Source organism: Solea senegalensis, linkage group LG3, assembly GCF_019176455.1.
Source record: "Solea senegalensis isolate Sse05_10M linkage group LG3, IFAPA_SoseM_1, whole genome shotgun sequence".
Classification (NCBI taxonomy): Eukaryota; Metazoa; Chordata; class Actinopteri; order Pleuronectiformes; family Soleidae; genus Solea; species Solea senegalensis.
The window spans coordinates 33,241,955-33,267,890 of record NC_058023.1 but is presented as its reverse complement, the minus strand read 5'-3'; the positions used below and the strand labels follow the sequence as shown (position 1 = coordinate 33,267,890).

At 40.6% G+C, this 25,936-nt stretch overlaps 3 protein-coding genes across 3 annotated transcripts in view; 2 read left to right on the top strand and 1 right to left on the bottom strand.

Moving 5' to 3' along the window:
- Window positions 1-14,311, top strand: part of usp6nl (USP6 N-terminal like) — a 30,153-nt gene extending 15,842 nt beyond the window's left edge. The window contains exons 3-15 of the mRNA XM_044022114.1: window positions 5,832-5,905; window positions 6,559-6,638; window positions 7,534-7,573; window positions 7,850-7,930; window positions 8,311-8,418; window positions 8,575-8,684; window positions 8,842-8,890; window positions 9,032-9,152; window positions 9,249-9,343; window positions 9,454-9,519; window positions 10,216-10,315; window positions 10,407-10,559; window positions 12,640-14,311. Of these exons, the coding sequence (XP_043878049.1) occupies window positions 5,832-5,905; window positions 6,559-6,638; window positions 7,534-7,573; window positions 7,850-7,930; window positions 8,311-8,418; window positions 8,575-8,684; window positions 8,842-8,890; window positions 9,032-9,152; window positions 9,249-9,343; window positions 9,454-9,519; window positions 10,216-10,315; window positions 10,407-10,559; window positions 12,640-14,093 (2,531 nt within the window). The 3' untranslated portion in view covers window positions 14,094-14,311. The remainder of the gene's footprint in view (window positions 1-5,831; window positions 5,906-6,558; window positions 6,639-7,533; window positions 7,574-7,849; window positions 7,931-8,310; window positions 8,419-8,574; window positions 8,685-8,841; window positions 8,891-9,031; window positions 9,153-9,248; window positions 9,344-9,453; window positions 9,520-10,215; window positions 10,316-10,406; window positions 10,560-12,639) is intronic.
- Window positions 14,312-16,972: 2,661 nt separating this feature from the next.
- On the bottom strand, window positions 16,973-18,886 carry LOC122767288 (tripartite motif-containing protein 16-like). Its single transcript, XM_044022730.1, has one exon. It carries the CDS (start codon window positions 18,843-18,845, stop codon window positions 17,166-17,168), a length of 1,680 nt encoding a protein of 559 aa, XP_043878665.1. The 5' UTR covers window positions 18,846-18,886; the 3' UTR covers window positions 16,973-17,165.
- A 1,271-nt stretch (window positions 18,887-20,157) lies between these two features.
- The window catches only part of abcc9 (ATP-binding cassette, sub-family C (CFTR/MRP), member 9), a 37,103-nt gene continuing 31,324 nt past the window's right edge, over window positions 20,158-25,936 (top strand). The window contains exons 1-3 of the mRNA XM_044022750.1: window positions 20,158-20,400; window positions 22,941-22,990; window positions 23,413-23,593. Coding sequence (XP_043878685.1) covers window positions 23,449-23,593 — 145 coding nt within the window. The 5' untranslated portion in view covers window positions 20,158-20,400; window positions 22,941-22,990; window positions 23,413-23,448. The remainder of the gene's footprint in view (window positions 20,401-22,940; window positions 22,991-23,412; window positions 23,594-25,936) is intronic.

Below are 25,936 nucleotides of genomic sequence, written 5' to 3'. Positions count from 1 at the left end.
GTCCTTGAATGCATGACGTAGCCATTCTCGAAGTTCGTCACATACAGACATAATGACGTTTACGAGGGTCCTTGAATGTGTCACCTAGCCGCTCCTCGAAGTTCGTCACGTACAGCGATATGACGTTTACGAGCGTCCTTGAATGCAAATGAGTCTTTTCTTGCTTTGTATTCGGTAAAACTGTGTTTTTATCCACACAGAAACGCGTTTACGTGTCGGTAAAAGAATGACGTCATAGCTCCACCCCCTCTCTCGTCGTCTTCTTCGTGTGTTTGTTTGGTCTCTTCCTGTCTTCTCTCCGTCTCTGTGGTTGTGTGCGTCTGCAGTACTGCAGCGCCACACACAAGCCTGGCATGTGCACTACAGTGTGTGTGTGTGTGTGTGTGTGTGTGTGTGTTTTTCTTGCGTGCTGTGTGACAAGGATGAGTTTGGATGTGTTGTTCTGCCACGCTGCATTATTCAGCAGCTTCTGCACTTGAGTTCCTCTGGTTATCAGAGATCAGCGGCTGGTTTGAGCTTCATGTGCCTGTGGAAGCTTAAATATGCACATATTTGCATGGGTCTGGTCAATATATGGATATTATATCTATGTATGGTGACATGAGACCACATCTCATTTGTCATATCACCATAAAGTGTCTGTGATGACTTTGTGGTTTTAAAGGCTGTTGCATTGATAATCATTATATGAGTCAAATACACTAAATATTATATAAGCCTGATTATTATTTGTGTTATAGCAGAATTTGACCGTTGTTATAATCAGTTTCACTGTTTTTAACGCATAGACCAAACCCCATAGAGAAAATCAGTGATTTAAGCTGCTGGTCCTCTGCTGCCTCGTGTGGTCACTTTGTGTCACTAAAGTGAATCCAAATGAAGGATATTTAATGCCGAATGTTTTAAAATAAGACATTTGAACTTAGTGATGGAGGCAGCAGTGGATCAACGACTCCTGTGTGTGTGTGTGTGTGTGTGTGTGTGTGTGTGTGTGTGTGTGTGTGTGTGTGTGTGTGTGTGTGTGTGTGTGTGTGTGTGTGTGTGTGTGTGTGTGTGTGTGTGTGTGTGTGTGTGTGTGTCAAAGTCCATGAAACTCTCTGTAACTTCAGTTTTCTAATATTTAATCTTAAATAAGGAAGTGACTTCAGAGATGACCTGAACCAGAGGAAGTTTGATTTAACCACAAAGCTGCAGTTCTTCAATTCTGTCACACTGTAAAAAATAAAACACTTTGCCGTCTCATATTTATATTATTTTAATGTAAATTATTTAAATGTGACGCTTTTAGTCTGGGTGACATTTCAGTGAGAGATTCCTCTGTGTGAAGTCAATGAAGCTGTTGTTGTTGTTGTTTGGGAGGAGAATGTTGTGAGTGGGACCGACTCTGCTGATGATGTCATATTTATCTCTGTGTGTGTGTGTGTGTGTGTGTGTGTGTGTGTGTGTGTGTGTGTTTGAGCTCCACAGTAACAAACAGCTTTGTTGAAGCAGCGTCTCTGATCTGTGTGTGTGTGTGTGTGTGGGTGTGTGTGTGAGAGAGAGACTGACAGTGATGCGATGGTTGAGCTCAGGTTGTGTGTTTTATTGCGTGTGTGTGTTTGACCGATGAGGACTAAAGTTCTGAGTGATTCAGAGGATTCAGTGGATCAAAGGAAAACAGGTGTGTGTGTGTGTGTGTGTGTGTATATATGTTATTTATGTATGTGTATGTATATACAGTATATGTATATACATACACATATGTGTGTGTGTATGTATATATACATATATCTATGTATATATACATTCATATATGTATATATGTTTTAAAGATAAACTTTACATTTATTCTATAATTATTATTTATATGTAGATTAAAAAAATACATGAAAATTATATGTAAAAAAGTCACTTCTGTGAAATCTGAATGTTTCCATAATTATTTCTGTGTTTGTACCAGAGAAACTGTGATTTCATACAGCTACGTAATCTGAATACATCCACTCAAATAATCTGATTATGTAAACTAAACAACTGGGTTACATACACTGACTTGATCTGATCAGGATAACTGAATTAATCTGATCACGTCATCAAAAATAATCTGAAGTAGATCAATTCAGATTATGTGAGCGAATGTATTCAGATTAGCTGCTGAAAATAATCTGATTATGAATAAATGGATGATTTAAACTCAAACAGAAGTAATCTGATTATGTAAACTCATCATTTCTCAATAATTAATTATGTATAGAAAAATATTAGCTGAATAAATAAATAAAGCCATATATTGAGATTACACTTTAATTTGTGACACGACTGGAGAATAATCAGATTTAAAACGGTCAAAATCTGAAGAAAAATCACCAGAATCTAAACTCCTGTAACTAAATAAATGAATAAAAAAAACAATCAAATATTCACCTTCATTTTACACAAAGAAAAAACACTGACGTGAAAAATGAAGAATCAGTCGCAGACTTTCTTTAACGTTTAAAAAATAAAATATAAGTGGAAAAAAGACACAATAATTACTTGTTTTTTAACTGAATTTCAGTCAGATTATGATTCTAAACGTCAGTGTTTCGTACGATCAGAGGTGATCTGGTTATGGTTTGGTGGTCGTAGGTCAGAGGTCAAGGTCGCTGTGACCTCCTTTAATCTGTCCGTACAAACCTGTCCATGGCCGTTTCTCAATATCCATACTTGTGCGTACTTGTGTGTACTTGTGCGTACTTGTGTACTCCCATACTTGTGAAAACGTCATCAGCCTCAGTCCAAGTGCTGTTCCAATTCTCAAGTAAGCGAACAGCGAGGACGGTTCTCAAACCCGGAAGTGTTCTAGCTCCGCCCATGTTTACCAAGTATGCATCAGAGGTGACTTAAGCGTGTATCCCAGAATACATTTCGGCGGAGCATAGCAGCAGATAGTAGAAATATAAATCTGAAATAAATATTTTCTGTGTCCCGGAACAAAGTTTTAAGATCATTTGAGGTGAGAAATTAGTCATTTAGAATTCAAACATGTGGTTTGTGTATGAAGATATGACGTATTTATAGTTTGGCAGCGACGTTTGTCGGAGGTGATAAGCTCCGCCTCTGTGGGCGCTCGGCGCTCACTGTGCCCGGCACAGAGCAGCGTTACCTCGGCCTGTCCTGATGAAATGATCCGCTGGCTCAGACGTCGATGTCATTACATGCTCGGTGTGATCCATAGATTTGTTGTTGACGTGTTATTTTGATTTTAATGGAAACGTTTTGACCTGAAAGTTTGAAAGTTTGTATATTATTAATTTTTTTTAAATTTCAACTTTCAAAGTTACATTTATATTAAAGCCCACATAGACCGGAAGCTCCAATTAACGCTGCGTTTGTGTGTGTATCTGCGTCATTGCCTCGTTTATGAAACCCAAAAGTTTCAGAACAAACAGTTCAGCCACTGCTGAGAAAATAGTGTTGTATTGTTTTCCTGGGCTCTGCGAAGCGGATCGGCACTTCCTTAATTTGATGTCGTCATCAAAAATCCTCACCACTCCTCTCACCACTGTAGCGCCTCCTGGTGCGGGCACTAGTCCGGGCACATCCGGTTGCGTACATTCAACCGCAGAAGAAGAAGAACTACTCTCGTTGTAGCTGCTGAGATGCAGAGCATCCACCGTGCCAGAGGGGGAGCTGTGTATCTGAGAGCTGGCCTATCTATTACGTCACTTCCAGGTACCTGGCCAATCACAGGACAGTGGGAAAGCTCTCGTTGGCTGGCCAATCACAACACAGTCCACATTCTATGGATGTGGTTTTGGTCTGAAACAGCGCGGCTGACAAGAGCGTCAGTGAGGAGATATTTTGATCAGCTCCTTTGCAGCGATTAGGAGGTTTTTAATCATGAAAACAAGTTAATATATGTAAGTAGACCTCCATAACTAACATATATGTGTGATACAAGCATTCTATGTCACCTTTAAAGTCGCACGGTCATTGTATCTGTACTTAAATATGATATGTAAATATTAGCTATGTAGAGTAGTATATATTTGTACACGTCATATATATATATATATATATATATATATACACTACACTACACTATTCAATATTTAATAGAAATAAATTAATAAATGACGTTAAAAAATAATAACAACATATATATGCATTTATTAAAAGTATTTCATATGTTCATTGATCAACACCGTAGGTGGCGCTAATGAGGCTGCAGCACTTGGCGCAGCAGAACAATACATACATACTTGCATACTTGAGTATTGAGAAACAACCACATACTTGTGTACTCCCGTACTTGGCAAGTATATACTCCCAGCTTACTTCTCAAGTATATACTTCCCAAGTAAGCAAGTACATACTTGCTTACTTGAGTATTGAGAAACGGCCCATGTCTGTCTTCTGTCCACGTCTGTCTCACTGGTCCCTCGTTCCCATGTGACTTGAATGCATCATGGGTAGTTCAGGGCACCGGGGGTGTGGTAATGTGTGTGGGGGGTGGGGCAATATCCAGCTGGTCCTGATGGTGACGGACAAGGACATTTAAGTCCCAGCAGGAAGAGGACATGACATCACTGCAGGAGACAAAGGTCAACACTGTGTGTGTGTGTGTGTGTGTGTGTGTGTGTGTGTGTGTGTGTGTGTGTGTGTGTGTGTGTGTGTGTGTGTGTGTGTGTGTGTGTGTGTGTGTGTGTGTGTGTGTGTGTGTGTGTGTGTGTCTCAGATCACAGATGGTGCTTTTATGTTTTTATTTTAGGAAAACAAAACACTTCAGAGTTGTGTAGCTGTGAAGAGAAGAGAAAATAAAGGTTAACAAGAATGAAGTACAATAACAGAACGAGAAGTTAAACATTTCTCTCAGCTCTTTAAATAAAGTTTATTTCACTTCACTGACAAACTCTGAGGTTCCTGAACGCAGCACACACACACAATCATAAAAGACTCCTCCATCGTTCCTGTCCCGTCGCCATGGGAACGTCAGAGCCCCCGGGGAGTGGGGGGCGAGTACTTCCCAGAAGAAAAAAAAGACTTTACTGTATTTGTTTATTTGCTCCGAACACACACACACACACACACACACGTTCTCCTGCTGTGTGTGTGTGTGTGTGTGTGTGTGTGTGGGCTGCCAACAACACACACACACACACACGCTCTCCTGCTGTGTGTGTGTGTGTGTGTGTGTGTGTTGTTGGCAGCCCACACACACACACACACACACACACACACAGAGCGTTTAGAATCAGTCGAGCGGCACAGACAGGAAGTCGAGAGGACAAGTGCAGTCTAACTTCCTGTCACTGCTGGACTTTGACGTCAAACTGTTCCTGAATTATTTCATTCAACTTTATTTATAACAAACTTTTTAACACCATTTTCTTCAAATAATAACTCCCATTGAACCAAATATTACAAATAAAAGGTTATGTTATTGAAATAAGAGCAAAGAAAGAAACTGTAGGGGGCGCTAACACACACAATCACAAGGTTTCATCATTGTGGACGTTCTGTCGTCATGTGACACTAAACTAATAACATCTGTGTCACATGATCACGTTTACCGTAAACCACACACTCTCACACACCAAAGTCCAGAGAGAAAACCAGTGATTTTAACGACACACACACACACACACAAATGTCTTATTTTGCCAATTCGCCTTCTAAAATCCTACATTTGGATTAACGTCAGTGACACACACTGACCACACGAGGCAGCAGATGACCAGCAGCTACTGTGTCCCCGCCTTCTAAAATCAGCGATTATGGGGTTTGGTGTGGAAGAGGAAACTGGATCTGATTCATGAACGTCACTCATTAAACTCTCGTTCTTCTTCTCTCTGTGCTTCATGTTTCAGCGTCTGATACTGAGCAGGATGCGGCGCTGAAACTTGACAAGGAGCGAGCGGAGATCGTCGCCAAATATGACAAAGTATGTCTTTCATTATATATTATATACGTATTATATATATATGTGTAACTGCAAAGGTTTTTAATAATCTGTGACTTTTATTTAGGTGAATTTCTTATTCAGATTTTTTAAATATAGGCTTCATTGTTCTCAAACGTGTATTTTTCCTTTTATTATTCTTATTATTTTATTACACACTGACTCGCACATCGATTTAACGTGTTTTGTTTTGAGTGAAAATCTAAATTACTTCCACATCTGGTCGTCATGGCGACCTGTGAAACCACACACACACACACACGACCTTCAGCGTCTGCTCTGCTTCTGCACCAGAAATATTTTTAAGTTTTTTTTATATTGTTTATATTTTTTGAAATTTGTATTTAACAAATATTGACTCACAGATGTTTGCCATGATCATTTTTTTTAATGTTTCTTTTTAATGTCTCTTTTTATTATTATTTTATTCTATTTTGTATTTAACAAACATAGTTTTTTTATATTTTGATATTTTTGGATATTTTGTATTTAACAAACGTTCACTTGGACTGACCGATGATCTGAGTTGACATTTTCTGTCTCTACATTTAATATAAAAGTGCTTAAAACAATAAAAGTTGTTAATGTAATCTTCTTTGTGTCGGTCTGTCTTTGTGTTTTTTTTTTGTCTTCAGGGTAAAGAGGCGACAGTGGAACCGTGGGAGGACACAAACTTCCACCTGTACAAGGTCGTCGACCGCTTCGGCTTCGTTCAGTAAGAACAAACTCCTCTTTAATTACACTGAACAGAAACAGCAGCAGGACGGACGGAGGCAGAGTGTGTTTGTGGTTTTAGTCGAGAAGCTGCGGCGCTTTTAAACTTTCAAACTCTTAAACTCACTCACTCACTTACTGATTTGTTCCTAGCGGCAGAAAACGTCACCTTCCCAAAAACACTGTATTTTTCCACTTTAAATGAGTCAGTCTTTTAAAGCTACTTCAGCCTGAAATATACATATAACATTTTACTAATGTTTTTGGAATATTAACCCTTTAAAGGCCATTATCCTCTCACAAAAAAATTGAAAAAAAAACTACAATAATTTCACAGAGAATTTGATAATAGTTATTATTTGACCCTGGGATGGCTCAATGATTAGCAGTAACGTTTATTTTGATGCATTGTTATTTTGCAGTATCAGATTTTTGAAAAACTGTCTGATTGGTTCCTAGCGGCAGAAAACGTCACCTTCCCAAAAAACTGCTGTAAAAACTTTATATGTTCAATCTTTTAATCAAGAAATTATAAAGTGAGTCTTTTTCCTGTTTTTTCTTTCGTAAAATAGTAAATTTGAATGTTGATGATGACAAACAATAATAGTTATATTTTAGCTTCTACACACACACACACACATTCACGTATCACGTCATAAGCAGGACAAGGAAACTCTTGAGATTACCATGAAAGATTAGATTTGAACATTAGTTTGATTTCTGTGTTGAAAGATTTGATTTGATTTTTGTTTCGTTAAATATCAAAGTTTAAACACATAAACAGTTATTTCCTGTTTCTATGAATGAAAATAATGTGAGAAGCTTTTTTTATTTGTTCACAAATGCGAGGATTATTTTAAAACTAAACAAGTTTATCTCGTTTTTCTTCTTCTCAGTGAAAATGAACTTCCATCGTACGACTCGGTGGAGGAGAAGGTGAGCGTTTTTAAATCATAATAAAAAATTAGTTTGAACTTCAAGGTTATTTTTTGGGTTTAAACGTTGTGTTTATTATTAATTTATACATCATTATTTTTAACGTGGAATCCAAACGTTCACTGAACACAGACTGGAAAGTGTTTGTTTTTTTATTATAAAGCTTAATGTTGTAAATCTGAGATTGAAATATTCCTCTGTAAATGACACGAACGTTTAAATGTTTGTTTTTCATTTTCTTTCTTCTTCTTCGTCTTCTTTTCCTCCGCGCTGCAGCAAAAACACGTGGAGGTGGAGAGAACGGGGAAATGGCTGAAGATGTTGAAGAGTTGGGACAAATACAAGAACAGTGAGAAGGTGAGTGAGTGAGGGGCGTGACTGCCCCCCTGTGGACAACAACGAAAAAACAAGGAGACATTTTATTCTGCGTCATTAAAAAAAATCCACAAAATATTATTATTGTTATTTTTATTTTTTAAATTGGATTGTATCACAACTTGAACTTTAAATTCTAATTTATTTTTTAGATTTGTGAATCATCTCTTTTTCTTCTTTATATTTTTTTTAGTCTGGAAAACGATGATGATTTTAAAAAGAAACCCTGAAACAAATCAATAATTTCTTTAAAACAAACTCTACTGAACGAGCTGAATATGAGACGATCTACTTCCTGTGTGCAGTGAAGCGGCGAGGTCATGTGACTCTGTGTGTGTGTGTGTGTGTGTGTGTGTGCGCAGTTGGCTCGGCGAGTGTACAAAGGGATTCCTCTGCAGCTGCGAGGAGAAGTCTGGAGTTTGTTGTTGGATATTCCAAAAATCAAAGAGGAGAAGAAAGATTTTTACGAGGTAAAAAAATGTTTAGTTTTGATTCAAAAGTTTGTCCTAAATAAAAACAAAGAGATGAGAAAATGATGTCCTATTTAATCCAAAGTTGATGATAAACTGACGTTTGTGTTTCTTATTCAAATGTATCTTAAAGTATCGTTCGTGTTGTTGACGCAGAAATTAAAATCCCGAGCCAGAGGAATCTCTCCGGACGTGCGACAGATCGACCTGGACGTGAACAGAACGTACAGAGATCACGTCATGTTCATGCATCGCTACGATGTCAAGTGAGTTCAAGCAGCAGCATTTCAATTCCACTTCTACTGCCCCCTGTGGGCAAAAGAATAAATGGATGTATTTTTCACTTTTTCTTCTGATGAAAGTTTGATGTGAAAGTTTGTTTGTTTGTTTGTTTGTCTGTTTGTTTGTTTGTTTGTCTGTCAGACAGCAGGCTCTGTTCCACGTCCTCACTGCTTACTCCATCTACAACACGGTGAGCGTTACTGTCTCATTACTGTGTTGATTAATATTCATGTGTTTTAATTGTTATCAGTGGGATTTAATTGTTATAAATGTGTAGTAATTGTGTTAGAATTGTTATACATGTGTAGTAATTGTGTGTAATCTTGTGTAGGAGGTTGGTTATTGTCAGGGAATGAGTCAGATCACAGCTCTGCTGCTCATCTACATGAACGAAGAAGACGCTTTCTGGGCTTTAGTGAAACTGCTGTCAGGACACAAGCACGCCATGCACGGTAACACACACACACACACACAGTGACACACACACAGTGACACACACGGTAACACTTTTACACTTTTTCTTCTTCTTTTCTTTTCCTCGTCTTCAGGCTTTTTCGTTCCTGGTTTTCCAAAGTTGATTCGTTTCCAGGATCATCACGACCGGATCCTGAAGAAGATGATGCCCAAACTCAAACAACACCTGGTTAGAAACAAAAAAACACACAAACAAACAAACAAACAAACAAACAAGCAAACAAGCAAACACACAAACATAAACTAAACTAAACTTTCACTCATTCAATTTGTTTTCAGGACAAACAGGAAGTTTTCACCAGTCTTTACACCATGAAGTGGTTTTTCCAGTGTTTCCTCGACAGAGTGAGTTCACCACAACTACACAACAACAACTACACAACAATTACACAAAACTACACAATAACAACAATTACACAACAACTACACAACAATTACACAACAACTACACAAAAAGGACACAATAACAACTACACAACATTACACACAACTACACAAAACTACACACAATTACAACACAACAACAATTACAACAACTCAACAACTACACAACAATTACACGACAACTACATGAAAACTACACAATAGCAACTACACAACATTACACAACAACAACTACACAACAATTACACAATGACAACTACACAAAAACTAACAACTACACAATTACACAACAACAACTACACAACAATTACACAACGACGACTACACAACATCTACACAACAATTACACTACGACTACACATTTACATCTGCACAACGACAACTACGCAACAACTACACAACAATTACACTAACTACACAACAATTACACAACTACACAACAACAACTGCACAACGACAACTAACAACTACACCACTACACAAAAACTACACAACAGCAGATCATGTGTTTATTAAAGTGGACAAAGTTACAGTTTATGGTCTGTGTGAGCCACCGTAGTTCACTGTCAAAGATGTTTGATGGGAGTTGACGTCAACATAAATGTTTTGCAGCTGATGTTTGTTTGTTTGTTTGTTTGTTTGTGTGTTTGTGTTTAGACTCCGTTCACTCTCACTCTGAGGATCTGGGACATTTACATCCTGGAAGGAGAAAGAATTCTTTCTGCCATGAGTTACACCGTCCTCAAACTGCATCGCAGTAAGAGCCACAGCTCACACACACACACGCACACGCACACACACACACACACACACACACACACACATCTGTAACCTGTGTGTGTATGTAGAACACCTGATGAAGTTGTCCATGGAGGAGCTGGTGGACTTTCTTCAGGTCACTTTGTCCAAAAACTTCTTCCTGGAGGACGACGTGGTGATCGAGCAGCTGCAGGCGTCTGTTAGCGAGCTGAGGAGGAGCAAGCTGGAGCTGCCTGCTCCAGGTGATACACCGCACACGCACGCACACACACACACACACAGACACAAGCTGGAGCTGCCTGCTCCAGGTGATACACACACACACGCACACACACGCACACACACACACACACACGTACGGCATTCATGACTTGACAGGTCATTGCCATAACCACGATTACTACCGGCCTAATCCTAATCCTAACCCTAACCTCAACCTAACCTTAAAACACGTCTTCACCTTAAAATGTAGTCATTAATGTTGTGTGGACTTGATTTTTGTCCCCACAAGGAAGACAAGTCTCCATAATGTGACCGTGTGAACAGGTTTAGGTCCCCACAGCATTAGTAATACATGGACACACACACACACAGCTTCTTAAATGTGAATATTTTTAACAAAGAAATCTTTAAAACTTTCAATTCTTCATTTCCAGGTTTTGTTCAGAACTAAAACCTTAAATAAATCAATAAATCAATAAAGATGAGTGATGAATGATCTCGTTTCTTTCTTTTCTCGTTAATCTTCTTCTTTTTTCTTCTTTTTTTCTTCTTCTTGTGTCAAACGCTTTTTTTTTTAGCAAACAACAAAAGTGTGACAGTGAGCGGCGGAAATCTAACCTGCAACACTAACCGGTGAAGTTTTCCTCCTGAGCGCTCATGTCTCTGTCCATCTGTCCTCTGGTTCTGTCTGTCCTCTGGTCTCGTGTCTGTCCTGTGGTCTCTGGTCTGTCCTCTGGTTTAATCTGTGTCTCTTCTTGTTTCTTTTTGTTTGTTGATCTCAGATCAGATTTTGTCTTCACAGTGACAGTCTGCCCTCTGGTGGCCAGTGTCAGACACTGCAAGAGAAGCTGTAGTTGGACAAATATGTCAGTTTTGATCATTTTGACACTATTTTCAGTCGTGTTTGTAACTGGAATGAAGACTTGACTTGAGTTAAGTTCTGTTTTTGATGAAACGCGGCGGCTTCTGTGACACTGAAGCCGTTTATTTCATCTGTGTGTGTGTCTGTGTGTGTGTGTGTGTGTGTGTGTGTGTCAGTCACTGACTGATGAACAATCGTCTTTTATTCATAAAGTCAAATGTATGTCCTGGATCAGTCCTACAGCACTTCCTGTTCCTCCAGCTGCTGCTTCCTGTTTGATCACACTTTAACCTTCACAGTCCGACATCATCATCGTCATCATCATCGTCACTGTTTCCTAATGTTTTTGCTCTTCCTGTCTTTATTTCTGCGTGACGTCTGAGGTCGTGAGTGTGCTGTGAGCGCCACCTGCTGCTGAGACGCAGACGCTCATTCTCAATAAACACGTTCACGTCTTTATTTCACTGTGACCCTGTGAACCGCTCACTCTCACACACCAAAGTCCATAGAGAACAGCAGCCATTTAAGCTCACAGGGACACAGCAGCTGCTGGTCCTCTGCTGCCTCGTGTGGTCACTTTGTGTCACTGACGTCGAGCTGAACGAAGGATTTCAAACCCCGAATTAACGTGTGATCAAATCACTGATGTTCTCTATGGACTTTGGTGTGGGAGAGTGAGTGGTTTACAAACTTCAGTTTCCTGTTGTAAAGTGTGTCTCACAGTGAGATAAAGACGTGAACATGTCCTTAAAGACATCGTAGACTTAACTGACGTAGATTTTATGAGTTAAGTCTATTGTGAAGTGATGAAAATCTGTTTTTAATGCTCTCACAGAGAAGATTTTAACATCTCACACACACACACACACACACACAGGAGTCGTTGATCCACTGCTGCCTCCATCACTGAGTTCACATGTCTCATTTTTGTTAATTCAGATCGTTGTTCAGATCGACGTCAGTGACACAAAGTGACCACACGAGGCAGCAGAGGAGCAGCAGCTGCTGTGTGTGTGTGTGAGAGAGTGATGAATGTGTTTTCACTGCGAGTGAACGTCTGAATGATGAGTTTTTATTTTTCAGTTTTAACATCTCAACACCTTCTCGATGTTTCCTGTGTTTCCGTGGGCGTCGTCATGGCGCTGGTGTTGCATGAACCCATGTCCTCGTCGTGACTCGGCACCGACCTCCGTCGACTCGGTGCTCGTTTGTCTCTAACGCGTTTCCTGTGTTTCCAGGTAAAGACGACGAGTTTCCCACGAAGCCTCTGGGTCAGCTTCCTCCTGACCCGACCGCAGCTGCGTCAGTCAACCACGTGGCCAACGGTCAGAGCCACGCGGAGCCGGCCGATCCGCCGCGGAACCCGAGTCCAGGGGCGGACCCTCGTCCCCTGAGTCGCTCTCGCCGGGACTCCATGGAGAAATCGCTGCGTCAGCGCAAGGCGGACAGACGGGACGGTCACTCCCGGGGGTCGGCAGAGATTCCCAACGGGCAGCAGAAATCCATGGCAACCACACCTGAGAGGGGAGAAGCTCCGCCCACAGCGGACCGAGGGAAGCCTCCGAGTCACCACAACCACAACTCCAACGCCGTCCCCCACAGAGACTTCGCCCCCCGCTGGTTCAAACCGTCCGACACCAAACTGGAGGCGGTCAAAGCGGCGGCGCGGGAGCGGAGCCGAGCGGCGTCACCGGCTCCTTCCAGCTCCGACGACGCTGCGCTCGCCCACCGCCGGCCGCGCGGCAGAGGCTTCGTCACCGGCGCCGACCGAGGCTCCAACGCCTCGCAGTACGACAACGTGCCGGGAATACCCGAGCCGGAGTTTGAGATCCTGGAGCTGGAGCGGCCGCCGTCCAGAGTGAGGACGCCTGTGAACGCGTCGCCCGTCCACCAGAACAGCCCCAACCGCGGACCCAACCTCGCCGGGAACGCCGTCTCTGCCGCGCCCAGGACCACCAGACAACAACTTCCTCCTCCACTTTCCCACAACAGTCCACCGGGGGGCAGCAGCTTCCCTCAGTACCAGACTCCTCCGATGCAGCCGTCGCCAAACGGGGCGGAGCTGCCCGTCTTGCACCCGGCCTACGGCACGAACGTGGACCGCAGAGCCGACGTCAGACTCTATGCTCCGCCCACCAGGTTCTCTCCGCCCTCCAACACAGTGTACGCTGAACAGACGTACGCGACCACGCAGCGACAGCCCGGCAGCTTCTCCCCGGAAAAAGCTCTGATGAACAACTCCTTCGCCACGTACCGCAGGGCACTACCGCCAGGCTCCGCCCACAGAGGCAGACCGCCGCCAGAACAAGTGCTGCAGCTGGAGACGCGGGGAAGCTCCGCCCCCGTCTACCTGCAGCAGCTCATGTCCACCGCGCAGGTCTACGCGCACAGAGGGAACTACGTGACAGACGGGGGGGAGCAGCGAGTCATCGACGGGCGCGTGTGGGCGTCGCCGCCGCAGGACAGCCAGTTCCCTCCCCCTCCGGCGTCCCCGGGCGGAATGCCGCGATCGCCGAGTTTCCAGCAGGCACAGATGTCGCCGCTCAGAGAGTTCACGTTCCCCGCCAGCGCCGACGATCTGACTCGCTACGGGACGCCCGTCCTGCGACAGCAGCGCCCCCCACTGTTCGGAGGACAGCACTACAGGCACGCCCAGGAGGCGTTCGCCCTGCAGGAGTCCATGCTGCTGTGAGCACACACACACACACACACACACACACACACACACACACACACACACACACACACACACACTGACCTTTAGTCTCCGACACTGTGGTGAAGACGAGGAAAAAAAAAATAAACTGACTGAAGATTTAATTTTATTTTTGGATGTAAATCTTTAATGAGACGTGACAGTTCATATATCTATGTATATACTTACATATATGTATGTATATACATACACATATGTATATACTTACATATATGTATGTATATACATATATGTAAGTATATACTTACATATATGTATGTATATACATACAGATGCATATGTATACATGTATATACATGTGTATACACAGACATATGTATGTATGTGTATATATGTATATACATACATGTACAGTATATATATGTGTGTATATATACAGATATATATATATATCTATCAGAGTCTGCCGTGTACAGTGGAGTTTTGTTAATATGCTGAATTGTTATAAGTAGCAGGAGAGGTTTTTTTATATGTTACTGACAGATATTTACAGTGTAGAAGTTTGACTCTGTTCATCTTTGTCAATGTTAGATTTTCTAAGAAAAAAAAAAGAAAGAAAGAAAGGAAGAAGTGAAAACTTTACCCGACGACACGATGAGAAATTTAACTTTGTTCATGTCAAATCACGTCCACTGTAGAGCGACAGGGTTTTTATTTCTGTGTTTTTTTTACTTTTCCTCCTGATTTTAAAAAAAAAAGGGATAGTTTGTCTTTGGTTTTGTGATGAACCGACAAACACGGACACAAACTCGTCTTTATCTCACTGTGAGACAGACTTTACAACAGGAAACTGACGTCTGTAAACCACTCACTCTCTCACATCAAAGCCCACAGAGAAAATCAGTGATTTAAGCTGCGGGGACACAGGAGCTGCTGGTCCTCTGCTGCCTCGTGTGGTCACTTTGTGTCACTGAAGTAAATCCAAACGAAGATGTCAAACACTGAAGTGACAAAATCAGACATTAGAAGTTAGTGATGGAGGCAGCAGTGGATCAGCAGCTCCTGTGTGCTGTGATGTTAAAATGACTGATTTTCTCTGTGGGCTTTGGTGCGGGAGAGTGAGCGGTCAAACAAACCTGAACTGTCCCTTTAAATTTCACAGTTGAAGAACAGTACACTGAGTATTGACACATGTGTAACGCCAGCATCATTTCTGGTTTAATCTGGTTTGCGTTGTAACCACAGGTAACACGTTTACTTTTATCATTTTTATTATTATTGTTTTAATTTGCTGTACTGTAGTTTAACACACAGATTATAGAACTAGTTTCAGTACAAGTTCACGTCTTAATTATTGTCAACACTGTCAGATGAACTACTGCTCAGCTGCTGTCTCACACACACACACACACACACGTTCCCTGTTCTCATTATTATGACCATAATTACTCTGACTCTTATTATTCCTGCTCGACTACTGTTGTTCTTTACATTCCATAATTTATCTTTGTTGTTTCTGCTCAGCGACTAATCTCAACAAACATTGTGATACTTTGCTTAATAAAAAACGAGGAGGTTTGAAAACGGATCTTTGTCGTTACTTTTCTATCATCGTGTGAATGAAAATCATTTTTAACTCAATGTATCATGAAATGAATAGAAAATTCAATTAAAGCTGTGAGCAGCATAGTGCAGGCCCTGCCAGCAGGTGGCGCTATGCCCTTGACTGAGTTTTGTGATGCTGATGTTTCCTGGTCGAGTCTCTTGTGTCACGTTTGAAGTTTCGAGCAGATCAGTCAATGTACGGCCAAGTTACAGCCCACTTCCTGTTTCGTGGCGAAATGTGCGAAATTCCAATGGTTGCCATGGCCACGCCCTTTTGAATCTGCGAGACCTTTCGGTAACTTTTCGTCTTTGATGTTTTCGGTACAAATTGACGCAGTTGTTTTTTGATGGTACGATTATCGCGCTCAGACGAGGTCGTTCATTTCTGAAACACCAAGTTGGACGCCAAATTCAAAATGGCTGACGTCCTGTTGCGTTGAGGCCATGGTCACGATAGACTTTTTTGTTCGTCTCAGTCTGCGACACGTTTCCACCAAGTTTCATGAAATTTGGTGCGACTTAGTTTCGGCTTTGTCCTACCAGCTTTCACCTTAGGGGGTGCTACTGAGCCATTTTGCGCCACTTTTACATATTTCCCTTATTTTTTCCAACAGTTCTCATATATGTGTCAATTATTGTCGTTTAGTTCCTCAAAAATACGATCTTATCAAAAGAAAACAACTCCAGGAATTCCAATATTCCAGGAAATATTATATAAGCACAAATAAAATGATGATTTATATAATGAAACACATCAAACGCATCAAAATGACATTGAAACTTAAATTTACTGGAACATAATTCATTAAAACGCAGTGTATTTCACCCCTTCATCAGCCTGTGACGTGGTCTCTTCCACTTCCTGTCCAGTCCATTTAAGGGCGTTTCCCACATTAAATCTGTTTAAAGGAATTAAGTGAGTCAGAGTTGTGAGTATTTGATCAAATGAGTCAAATGTGAAAGAAATAAACGTAACTTTTAGTTTAAATTCAGCAGCAGCACGAGAGCAACTGTTTGAAGTCAGTGTGAGTGAATGGGCAGCAGGGGGCGGTGCAGGCTAACAGCTCAGCTTTTCTCTCTGGAGTTCATGAATTACAAGACGTTTCTGCTGAAAAGTGCAAACGTTTGTTAGAAAATGCTCAAATAAAATTTAAGAGTCAGTTATTTCCTTCCATTTACACTTCACTATGAATCATTTACACTTAACCATGAATCAAATACACTTAACTATGAATCATTTACACTTAACTATGAATTATTTACACTTAACCATGAATCAAATACACTTAACTATTAATCATTTACACTTAACCATGAATCAAATACACTTAACCATGAATCAAATACACTTAACTATGAATCATTTACACTTAACTCTGAATCAGATACACTTAACAAAATGAGAAACGTTGTCAATAAAGTTGCTCACAGTTTGAATTCAAAAGTCAAAAGTTAAAGATTTAAACTCAGAGTTTAACTCACTGCTGCTGAAAGAACTCCAGATTATTTGAGTTTACAGAACTCTGCTGTGGCTCCAGATGAAGAATAAAGACAAACTCCAGCATAGAGAGTCTGAGTGAACGTGGTCTGGACTCTGTGGATCAGAGTCATGGTGTCAGAGACTCTGTAGAAGGACAGAAGACCTGCTCTGTGGTCCAGGTAAACTCCCACTCTGGAGACTTTAACATCTGAGACGACAGTCTTGATACTGTTGTGAACAAACTGACATCTGTTTTGGTCACAAACTAAAGCCCAAGATTTGTCATTGTATCCAAAAACACTTTCATGTGAACCTGATCTGCTGATGTTCTTGTACGTCACTGCTACACAAACTCCTCCTCTTCCTGTCAACTCCACCTCCCAGTAACAACGTCCAGTCAGACTCTCTTCACTCAGGACCTGAAGATAATAACCAGTGAATCTGTCTGTGTGATGAGGATAAGACTGATCTTCCTTCATTACTGTCACTTTTCTGTTTCCCTCAGAAAATAACAGAAGTGTGTGAACTGTGTTTGGATCCAGTTTGATTTCCTGTGAATATCTGAAGAGTTCAGCTCTGGTCTTTGGTTCTGGTTCTGGTTCTGTCAGTAAAACATCTACTTCAGCCACAGCCAGTGAGATGTCTGTCCACGTCTCGGTCAGGACGTCCTGCAGTTGACCTCTGACCTTTGCCACAGCCACCGTCACGTCCTCAAAGTGTCTCAGAGGACGGACGTTGATGGTGGACGAGTGTGTGGACGGACTGAGTGCTGACAGTGAGCGGTAGTTGAGGAGAAACTGGTTGTGGTCTTGTGTGAGTGAGAGCTGCTTCAGTTCAGCTTCTCTCTTCTTCAGCTCAGTGATCTCCTGCTGAAGCTTCTCCTCGGCGTCTGTGACTCGTCTCACCTCAGTTTCCAGCTTGGATCTGATCTGCTGCTTCACGTCAGAGCTTCTCTTCTGCAGGAGACCCATCATCTCAGTGAAGCTCTCGTCTGTGTCCTTCACGGCTTTATCAGCAGAGAGAGTGAGAGTCTTCCTCTCCTGTTGAAGCACCTTCATGTCTCTGTCTCTGTCCCTGAGTCTCTGCTGGACTTCTTCTCGACTCAGATCCAGGTCTCTCTGCTTGTGCGTCCTCTCTGCTGCAGCTGAGACCGTGTCGTGGTCTTTATGTTCGTCCACAGAGCAGAGATAACAGATACACTTCTGATCAGTGCGGCAAAACAAGTCCATCATCTTATCGTGATGAGGGCAGATGTTCTCCTGGAGGTTCTTGGACGGCTCCACCAGCTTGTGTTTCTTAAATGCAGGTGATTGATGATGAGGCTGGAGATGTTCCTCACAGTAAGAGGCCAAACAAACCAAACAGGACTTGAGAGCTTTCAGTTTCCTGCCAGTGCAGAAATCACAGGCCACATCTTCAGCTCCAGCATAGCAGTGATGAGCAGGAGCAGCGTGGAGTCCAGTCTTCTTCAGCTCCTCCACTAAATCTGCTAACATGGTGTTTTTCTTCAGGTCAGGCCTCGGTGTGAAGTCCTCTCTACACTGAGGGCAGCTGTAGCTCCTCCTCTGCTGCTCTGAGTCCCAGTGGTCTTTAATACAGTTCTTACAGAAGCTGTGTCCACAGGTGAGACTCACAGGATCCTTCAGAAGATCCAAACAGATGGAACAACAGAAGGTTTCTCTCTGCAGCTGAAATCCTGCCATTTCACCGCTCTGTCACCACCACTGTCTGAGTTTCACTTCCTCAGAATTCTGACAGGTTTGAAACAGGTTTGAGCTCTGATGTCAACAACCAGGAACCACTCCCACTCTGACATGGAGTGACCTCTGTACTTAGTGACACTCCCTGTGTGTGTGTGTGTGTGTGTAACTGTGTGCATGTGTAACTGTGTGTGTGTGTGTGTGTAACTGTGTGCATGTGTAACTGTGTGTGAGTGTGTAACTGTGTGAGTGTGTGTGTGTGTGTGTAACTGTGTGTGTGTGTGTGTGTGTGTAACTGTGTGTGTGTGTGTAACTGTGTGTGTGTGTGTGTGTACATGTGTGTGTGTGTGTGTGTGTAACTGTGTGTGTGTTGTGTTGTGTGCATGTGTAACTGTGTGTGTGTGCGTGTGTGCATGTGTAACTGTGTGTGTGTGTGTGTGTGTGTGTGTGTGTGTGTGTGTGTGTGTGTGTGTGTGTGCGTGTGTGTGCGTGCGTGCGTGCGTGCGTGCGTGTCATTAGACTCGCCAGCGTGAGAACGTTTCCTCCTGAGGTCAGAGTTTAACTGACACACAACAGGAAGTGAAGACACACACAAAAGTTCAGCTCACTCTCTCACACCAAACCTCATAGAGAAAATCAGTGATTTAAGCTCACAGGGACACAGGAGCTGCTGGTCTACTGCTGCCTCGTGTGGTCACTTTGTGTCACTCAAGTTAATCCAAATGTAGGATTTTAAATGCAGAAGTGACAAAATAAGACATTAGAAGTTAGTGATGGAGGCAGCAGTGGATCAACAGCTCCTGTGTGCTGTGATGTTAAAATCACTGGTTTTCTCTATGAGGTTTGGTGTGGGAGAGTGAGTGCTTTACAAACGTCAGTTTCCTGTTGGAAAAGTCTAACAGTGACATAGAGATGTTGTTTTTAACTTTATTAGATGAGTCTTTTGTCAGAACTATCCCTTTAAATGATATATTTCCCCCTGCTTTACTTCGACAAACCTCTATCTTCGTTTTCTTTTAAAACAGCGCCCTCTTCCTGATGTCTCTCGTAAATACGTGTGTATTTCAAAATAAAAGGCAGCTCAGGTGCACGAACACTGACACAGTCAGAAAATCAATATTTATTTAAATGTCAATAAATCAGTTTACATTGACTTCTCCATCAGCTGATAACTTTATTTATAAATGAATTATTTGACTGAGAAAACAAACGTTGTATATTATAATATGATATTAACGTGTTTTTTTTTTATCCTCAGCAGATGAGCTCACCTCACATGTTTGAATCTACCTTTTTTAACAAAATAAAAGCACAGCCTTTGACCTACTTTCTCTCACGTCCTCGTGCATTATGAGAAATAACAGAATCGTCCACCGTTTGTGCACGAGCGCCATAATATGAGCATCATAACGCGACACAGTGTAACACACGCGCATTTCCTGTCCCTGTTCCTTCAGCGTAAACCTGGAGAAAGAGAGGACTCGGGATCCGGTCGAGACTCGTCGGGGGACACGATTTAGACCCGATTCACCGACAAAAACCTGCGCCATTGACCCGGGTAAGTGCCGGGAATTCTTCCGCTCCTTGTCCCTGTGTCATCCACAGAGAGGCGACATCATCCTCAGTGTCGTGGAGAATGATTTACTCAGTGAAGTGATGCGTTCATGTGAAGGCATTTAGCTCACACCAGACTTCATTGAGAAAACCGAGAATTTAAAGCGTTTTAACTCCAAGTAAAGCGTCTATTGTGGAAATGTGACGTGTATAGGATTGTATCAACCATATGAAAATACGTTTGCATTTCGGCATCAATATCACTCGCTAACTACACACGTGGAAGGAACTACGGAGCTTTACTCACGCTGGTCTTCGTTGCAGCTCATTGTGATTTCACGTGCAGTTAGTGGACGAGAGCTGAGCGACTTTCAGGCGGGTCAGTTCAAAAAAGTGAATAGTTTTACCCACTTTTAATCTTCTGTATTATTTGTATTGATGCCGAATACAAGAGTGGATCCGAAACGTTTTATAACAAAATACAAACATACGTTACATTGTTATTTATAATGCCTACATGTGTTTAATCTTAAAATTAGCTGATTTCTTAAAGGGGTTGGGTTTTCCCGTAAGACAGCCTGGGGCTTTATACCCGTTAGGGGGGATGCTTGCCCCAAGTGACCGTCAAAGCCGTGTCATTGGCCGGGTATGTTGTCCCTGTGTCATTGACAGAGAGGCGACATCATCCTCAGTGTCCTGTAATATGATGTACTCAGTGAAGAGATGCGTTAACGTGAAGGCATTTAGCCCAGACCAGATTTCATTGAGAAAACTCCGAATTTAACGCGTTTTAAGTCTACGTAATGCGTTTATGTTGAGAAATGTGACGAACTGTATTATATAAATCAAGTGAATATCTATCTGTATTTTCGGCATCAATGTCTCTCGCTGACTACATACGTGAAAGCAGCTTCTGCGCTTTATTCACGCTGGTCTACGTTGCAGCTCATTGTGATTTCACGTGCAGTTCGTGGACGATAGCTGAGCGAGTTTCAAGCGGGTCAGTTCAAAAAAGTGAATAGTTTTAGCCACATTTATTCTCCTGGATTATTTTTATTAATGCCGAATACAAGAGGAGATCCTAGTTGTTTTATAATCGTATATAAAGTTATGTTTCATTATCATTTATGTTGTCTACCGGTGTAGAAACGTAGAGTTAGATGATTTCTTATCGGGATTCTTATAGTCTGCGGCTGCAGACTCGCTTGCCCCGTGTGTCATTGACCGGGTCAGTGCAGGAGAGGCTTCACCCTGTCACTCACATCATCATCCTCGGTGTCCCCGCTGACAACGTGATCACTGAATAGACGCGTACTGTGAAGGAATTTCACTTGTACCAGACCTCATTGAGAAAGTCCGAAATTCAACACATTTCGACTCCAAGCAAAAATATTATATATAATGAAACATTTCTGAGATGTAAACAATGAACGCAGAGAGCATAAATGTCCATATCACACACACAATCACACATAAAAGCAGCACGTGCGGTTTATTCACGCCGGGCATCATTACAGCTCACTATGAGTGAGTGGACCGCATCTGATGGAGTGTCATGCGCGACAGTTGAAAGTTATTGAATGTTTTAACAGCAGTCATTCTCCTGTATTCTTTTAATTAATGCCGAATACTAGAGTAAGGTCTAAGAGTGTAAGAAGATTGTATACATTTAGGTTTTAATATTGTTATTGTTGTCCACTTGCGTTTTAACTTAGATTTGACGGATTTCTGAACGGGGTTTGGTTCACCTCGAAAGAAGGCGACCTCATCAGATTAGAGATGTGAATTGCATCAGAGTTGTTTGGATTTACTTCATCCTTTCACTCACACACACACACACACACACACGTATATATCACTTTTATTTGTTTTTAAATGCAACTAAGTTTTATTTGAAATCAAATTCTCCCAGACCTGGTATTGACAAGTTATTGATTATCTGACGTCATAGATGAGGTCACATGACTGCTGTGTTTGTTGGCTCTTAAAGAAGAAGAAGAAGAAGAAGCAGACCATAATAAACCTGCTGCTTCTCACTGGTTCAAGTTTGGAAATATGATAGGAGGGAAACGATATGACAAGTTCACGGAAATCATGCAAGTCATGACCGGATGTCGCAGCTTGTGCACCTTCAAAATAAAACATGTCGTTCTCTTTGTAAGTTAGATAAAGAACAAATGTCTGTTAATTAAAATACATATACACCAAGTAAATATATAATGTGTACAAGCAAAATTAAATTGTGATATTGTAATACAAAAAAACACTTATTGTCTATTCAAAACATGCAATGTTTAAGTGTCAGCATAGAGGGATATTACACTTCATCAGTGAAAAAAGGTGCTATTATTTTGTAAATGTGTGACCGGAAGTTTGCGTGTTGTGTTCCGGTGTAGCTTGACGGTCGCTTGGCAGCGTCAGGGCAGCAGAATGTGAAGCAGCTGATTCTGGACACAAGCTAAAAATAATCCCGCTTTTACTCCAACTCTCGCCGTAAAACGTTCATTTTCTTCTTCTTCTGTCTGTTTTTTGTCTTTAAATCAGGAAACAGATGAATTTAACGACGTCACGGAGGATTTTTACTCTAATCTGAGGTAAAAAATCTTTGTCATTGACGTTAAACTCGGTTTAAAGTTAAATTTCAGTGTTAATTAGTTTCGTGTGTTAGTTGTTTGGTGTTTAATGATGATTTGTTTGCATTAATGTGTCTGTTCTTTCATGTTATTGAAGGTAACACCTAAATATTTTAATGTTATTTAAATGTTTGATATTTTAGCTCATTATCCACAGGAAACAGTGATTTAACTCATCTGAGAACACAATTGTTTACATTATAGTATTCACATTAGAAAATGACATAAAACTTACATTTTTTTGCCATTTAATAAAAATGTTTAGTTTTCTTTCACCAAATTCTAAACAATTATCTGTTGACCTAAACAAAGATGGCCGCCGGAAGCCATTTTAAAATTCGTAAGAGTGGAATAATTCTCTTGGTTTGTTTGTTTGTCGTCAGACTGAGTCGCGTCGTGTGCAGCAGTCTCTCGGGGGCATGGCCTTGTCGTTTTGTGGTAACGATGGGAAAACTGCGTACAACGTGGACAACGGTACGCTGAACAACGGCTGCTTCGTGGACGCGCTCAACCTGGTCCCTCACGTCTTCCTGCTCTTCATCACCTTCCCCATCCTCTTCATCGGTAAGTACGCAAACCGCCACATACGCAATTGTCACGTACACCATATTTAGTACACTTGCTGCTATATGCTACATTATTCTATGGAACATTATGCTAAGTTATGCTAGGTTATGATACTTACAAAGTGTATTGTTATATATGTTAAGATACATTATGCTATCAAAAGTTATGCTAATCTTTGATATATTAAAGGGCCAATATGAAACTATTTAAAAAATCTCATATGTCATAAAACATGACACTAAGAAGGATTGTGCTAGGTTATAATATGCTATGCTACAATATACTATGCTATTAAAATAGAAATTAATATCATAAAACATTATGCTAAGAAGAATTATGCTATGCTATGCGTTTTAACATTTTATATCCTAAAACAATGCTAAGAAAGATTATGCTGTATGCTATGCTACAGTATGATAGGCTATAATATGCTATGCTACAATATGCTATGATATGCTTTTTAACATTTTATGTCATAAAACATTGTGCTAACAGGCATTTTGCTATAATATGCTACGCTACAGTAATTTGTACTGCATTATGTTTTGCTACGACAAGTTAAACTCCAATTAATCATTTCATAATAATTCAATATTTATTTTTCACGTTTAAGAATCTTAATATTTTTTGTTCAAAATCATCAACATTAACGTTTGTTTCTCACATGAGTTTTCCTGCAGCTGTTGAGTCACATGACTAATCCACGGTAATCTGTGATCTCATCATCTCACCCATCAACTGAGCCCAATGCATGATGGGAAACACTGATAATCCTCACCATCCACCATCATGTCATTTAAACAATTACACAATAATGTTAGTTTTACATATATTTTAGTCGTTTAATCATTTTATTTAACTTTTTACTGATAAAATAATCTATGGCTATAATACATTTAGATTAATGAGAATAAGAATGAAAATGTATTAATTAAAACTTTATATTTGATGCTTAGATAATTCTATGAATTTAATGTCACCATAAAATTAGATTTTGAAATTAAAACAAACATCTTTATGTGACTTTTTTATCTTTTTATCAATGGACATAAAGTATCAATTGAACTTTTAATGTCTTCCTTAAAAATATATGTGTGTGTAATTTTTACATTTTTCTGCTGTTATTTTTTAAAATATATTATCTTATTTTTTCTCACTCTGTTAATTAAATATATTGAAAATCTGAATTAAATAAGTTGTGACCAGGATTTCTTTTCTTTTTTTTAAGCCGACGTTTGATGAGAAAAAACCCAGAATAAATTTTAAAAATATAAGTTTTGTATCCAGTATGTAATTAAATTTAAACAGGTTTGAAAAAAAACTGTGATTAAATTCATCAATAATTCAGTGACTCAGACAAAAAATTTCACTTAATTTAAATTAAAACTAAACATCAGTATATTCACGTCCTGACTCATAAGATTATTGATAAACTGGTGATAAATATTAATATTTGACAACAGCAGATTTACAATAACATTGTGGGACTTTTATCTTGTAATGTATCATAAATTTATTCCTGACACAAGAAACTACGGCATCATTTTAAAGAAACACAATGGAATTTATTATAGTTTGCAGCTAAAAAATGTAATCTCCCTGTTTTTATGTAAAATTGGGTGAAAATATTGACGGTTTTAATTTCAAGTGAAATTTAAAGGGAATAAAATTGATCATCTGGAGAAACTTAGATTTTTTTAAGTCGATAAAATCCTGTTCGTGTGTGTGTGTGTGTGTGTGTGTGTGTGTGTGTGTGTTCGTGTTTGTGTGGGAATGCTTGTGACCAGCAGCCCTCACTCTGTTCCCTGAAGACTCATCATTAACTGGAACTTCCTGGTCTTTGTTTTTGTTTGTGTTTTGTTTTTTTTTACTGGCCGTGATCCATTTAGAAGAAATAAATTTAGAAGAAAAAAAATGGAAGTCCAATTAATGTGCTATGGAAATGCAGTTAACGACTGCGTTCTTGTCAGATTAGTGAGGTTGACTGCGTTTCCCTCAGATTAATGAGGTTGACTGTGTTCTTGTCAGATTAATGAGGTTGACTGTGTTTCCGTCAGATTAATGAGGTTGACTGTGTTCTTGTCAGATTAATGAGGTTGACTGTGTTTCCATCAGATTAATGAGGTTGACTGTGTTCTTGTCCGATTAGTGAGGTTGAATGTGTTTCCATCAGATTAATGAGGTTGACTGTGTTTCCATCAAATTAATGAGGTTGACTGTGTTCTTGTCAGATTAGTGAGGTTGAATGTGTTTCCATCAGATTAATGAGGTTGACTGTGTTTCCATCAAATTAATGAGGTTGACTGTGTTCTTGTCAGATTAGTGAGGTTGAATGTGTTT

What these genes read in the sequence shown, in the direction of transcription:
- LOC122767288 (XM_044022730.1), bottom strand. Translation starts at nt 18,845, where the DNA reads ATGGCAGGATTTCAGCTGCAGAGAGAAACCTTCTGTTGTTCCATCTGT.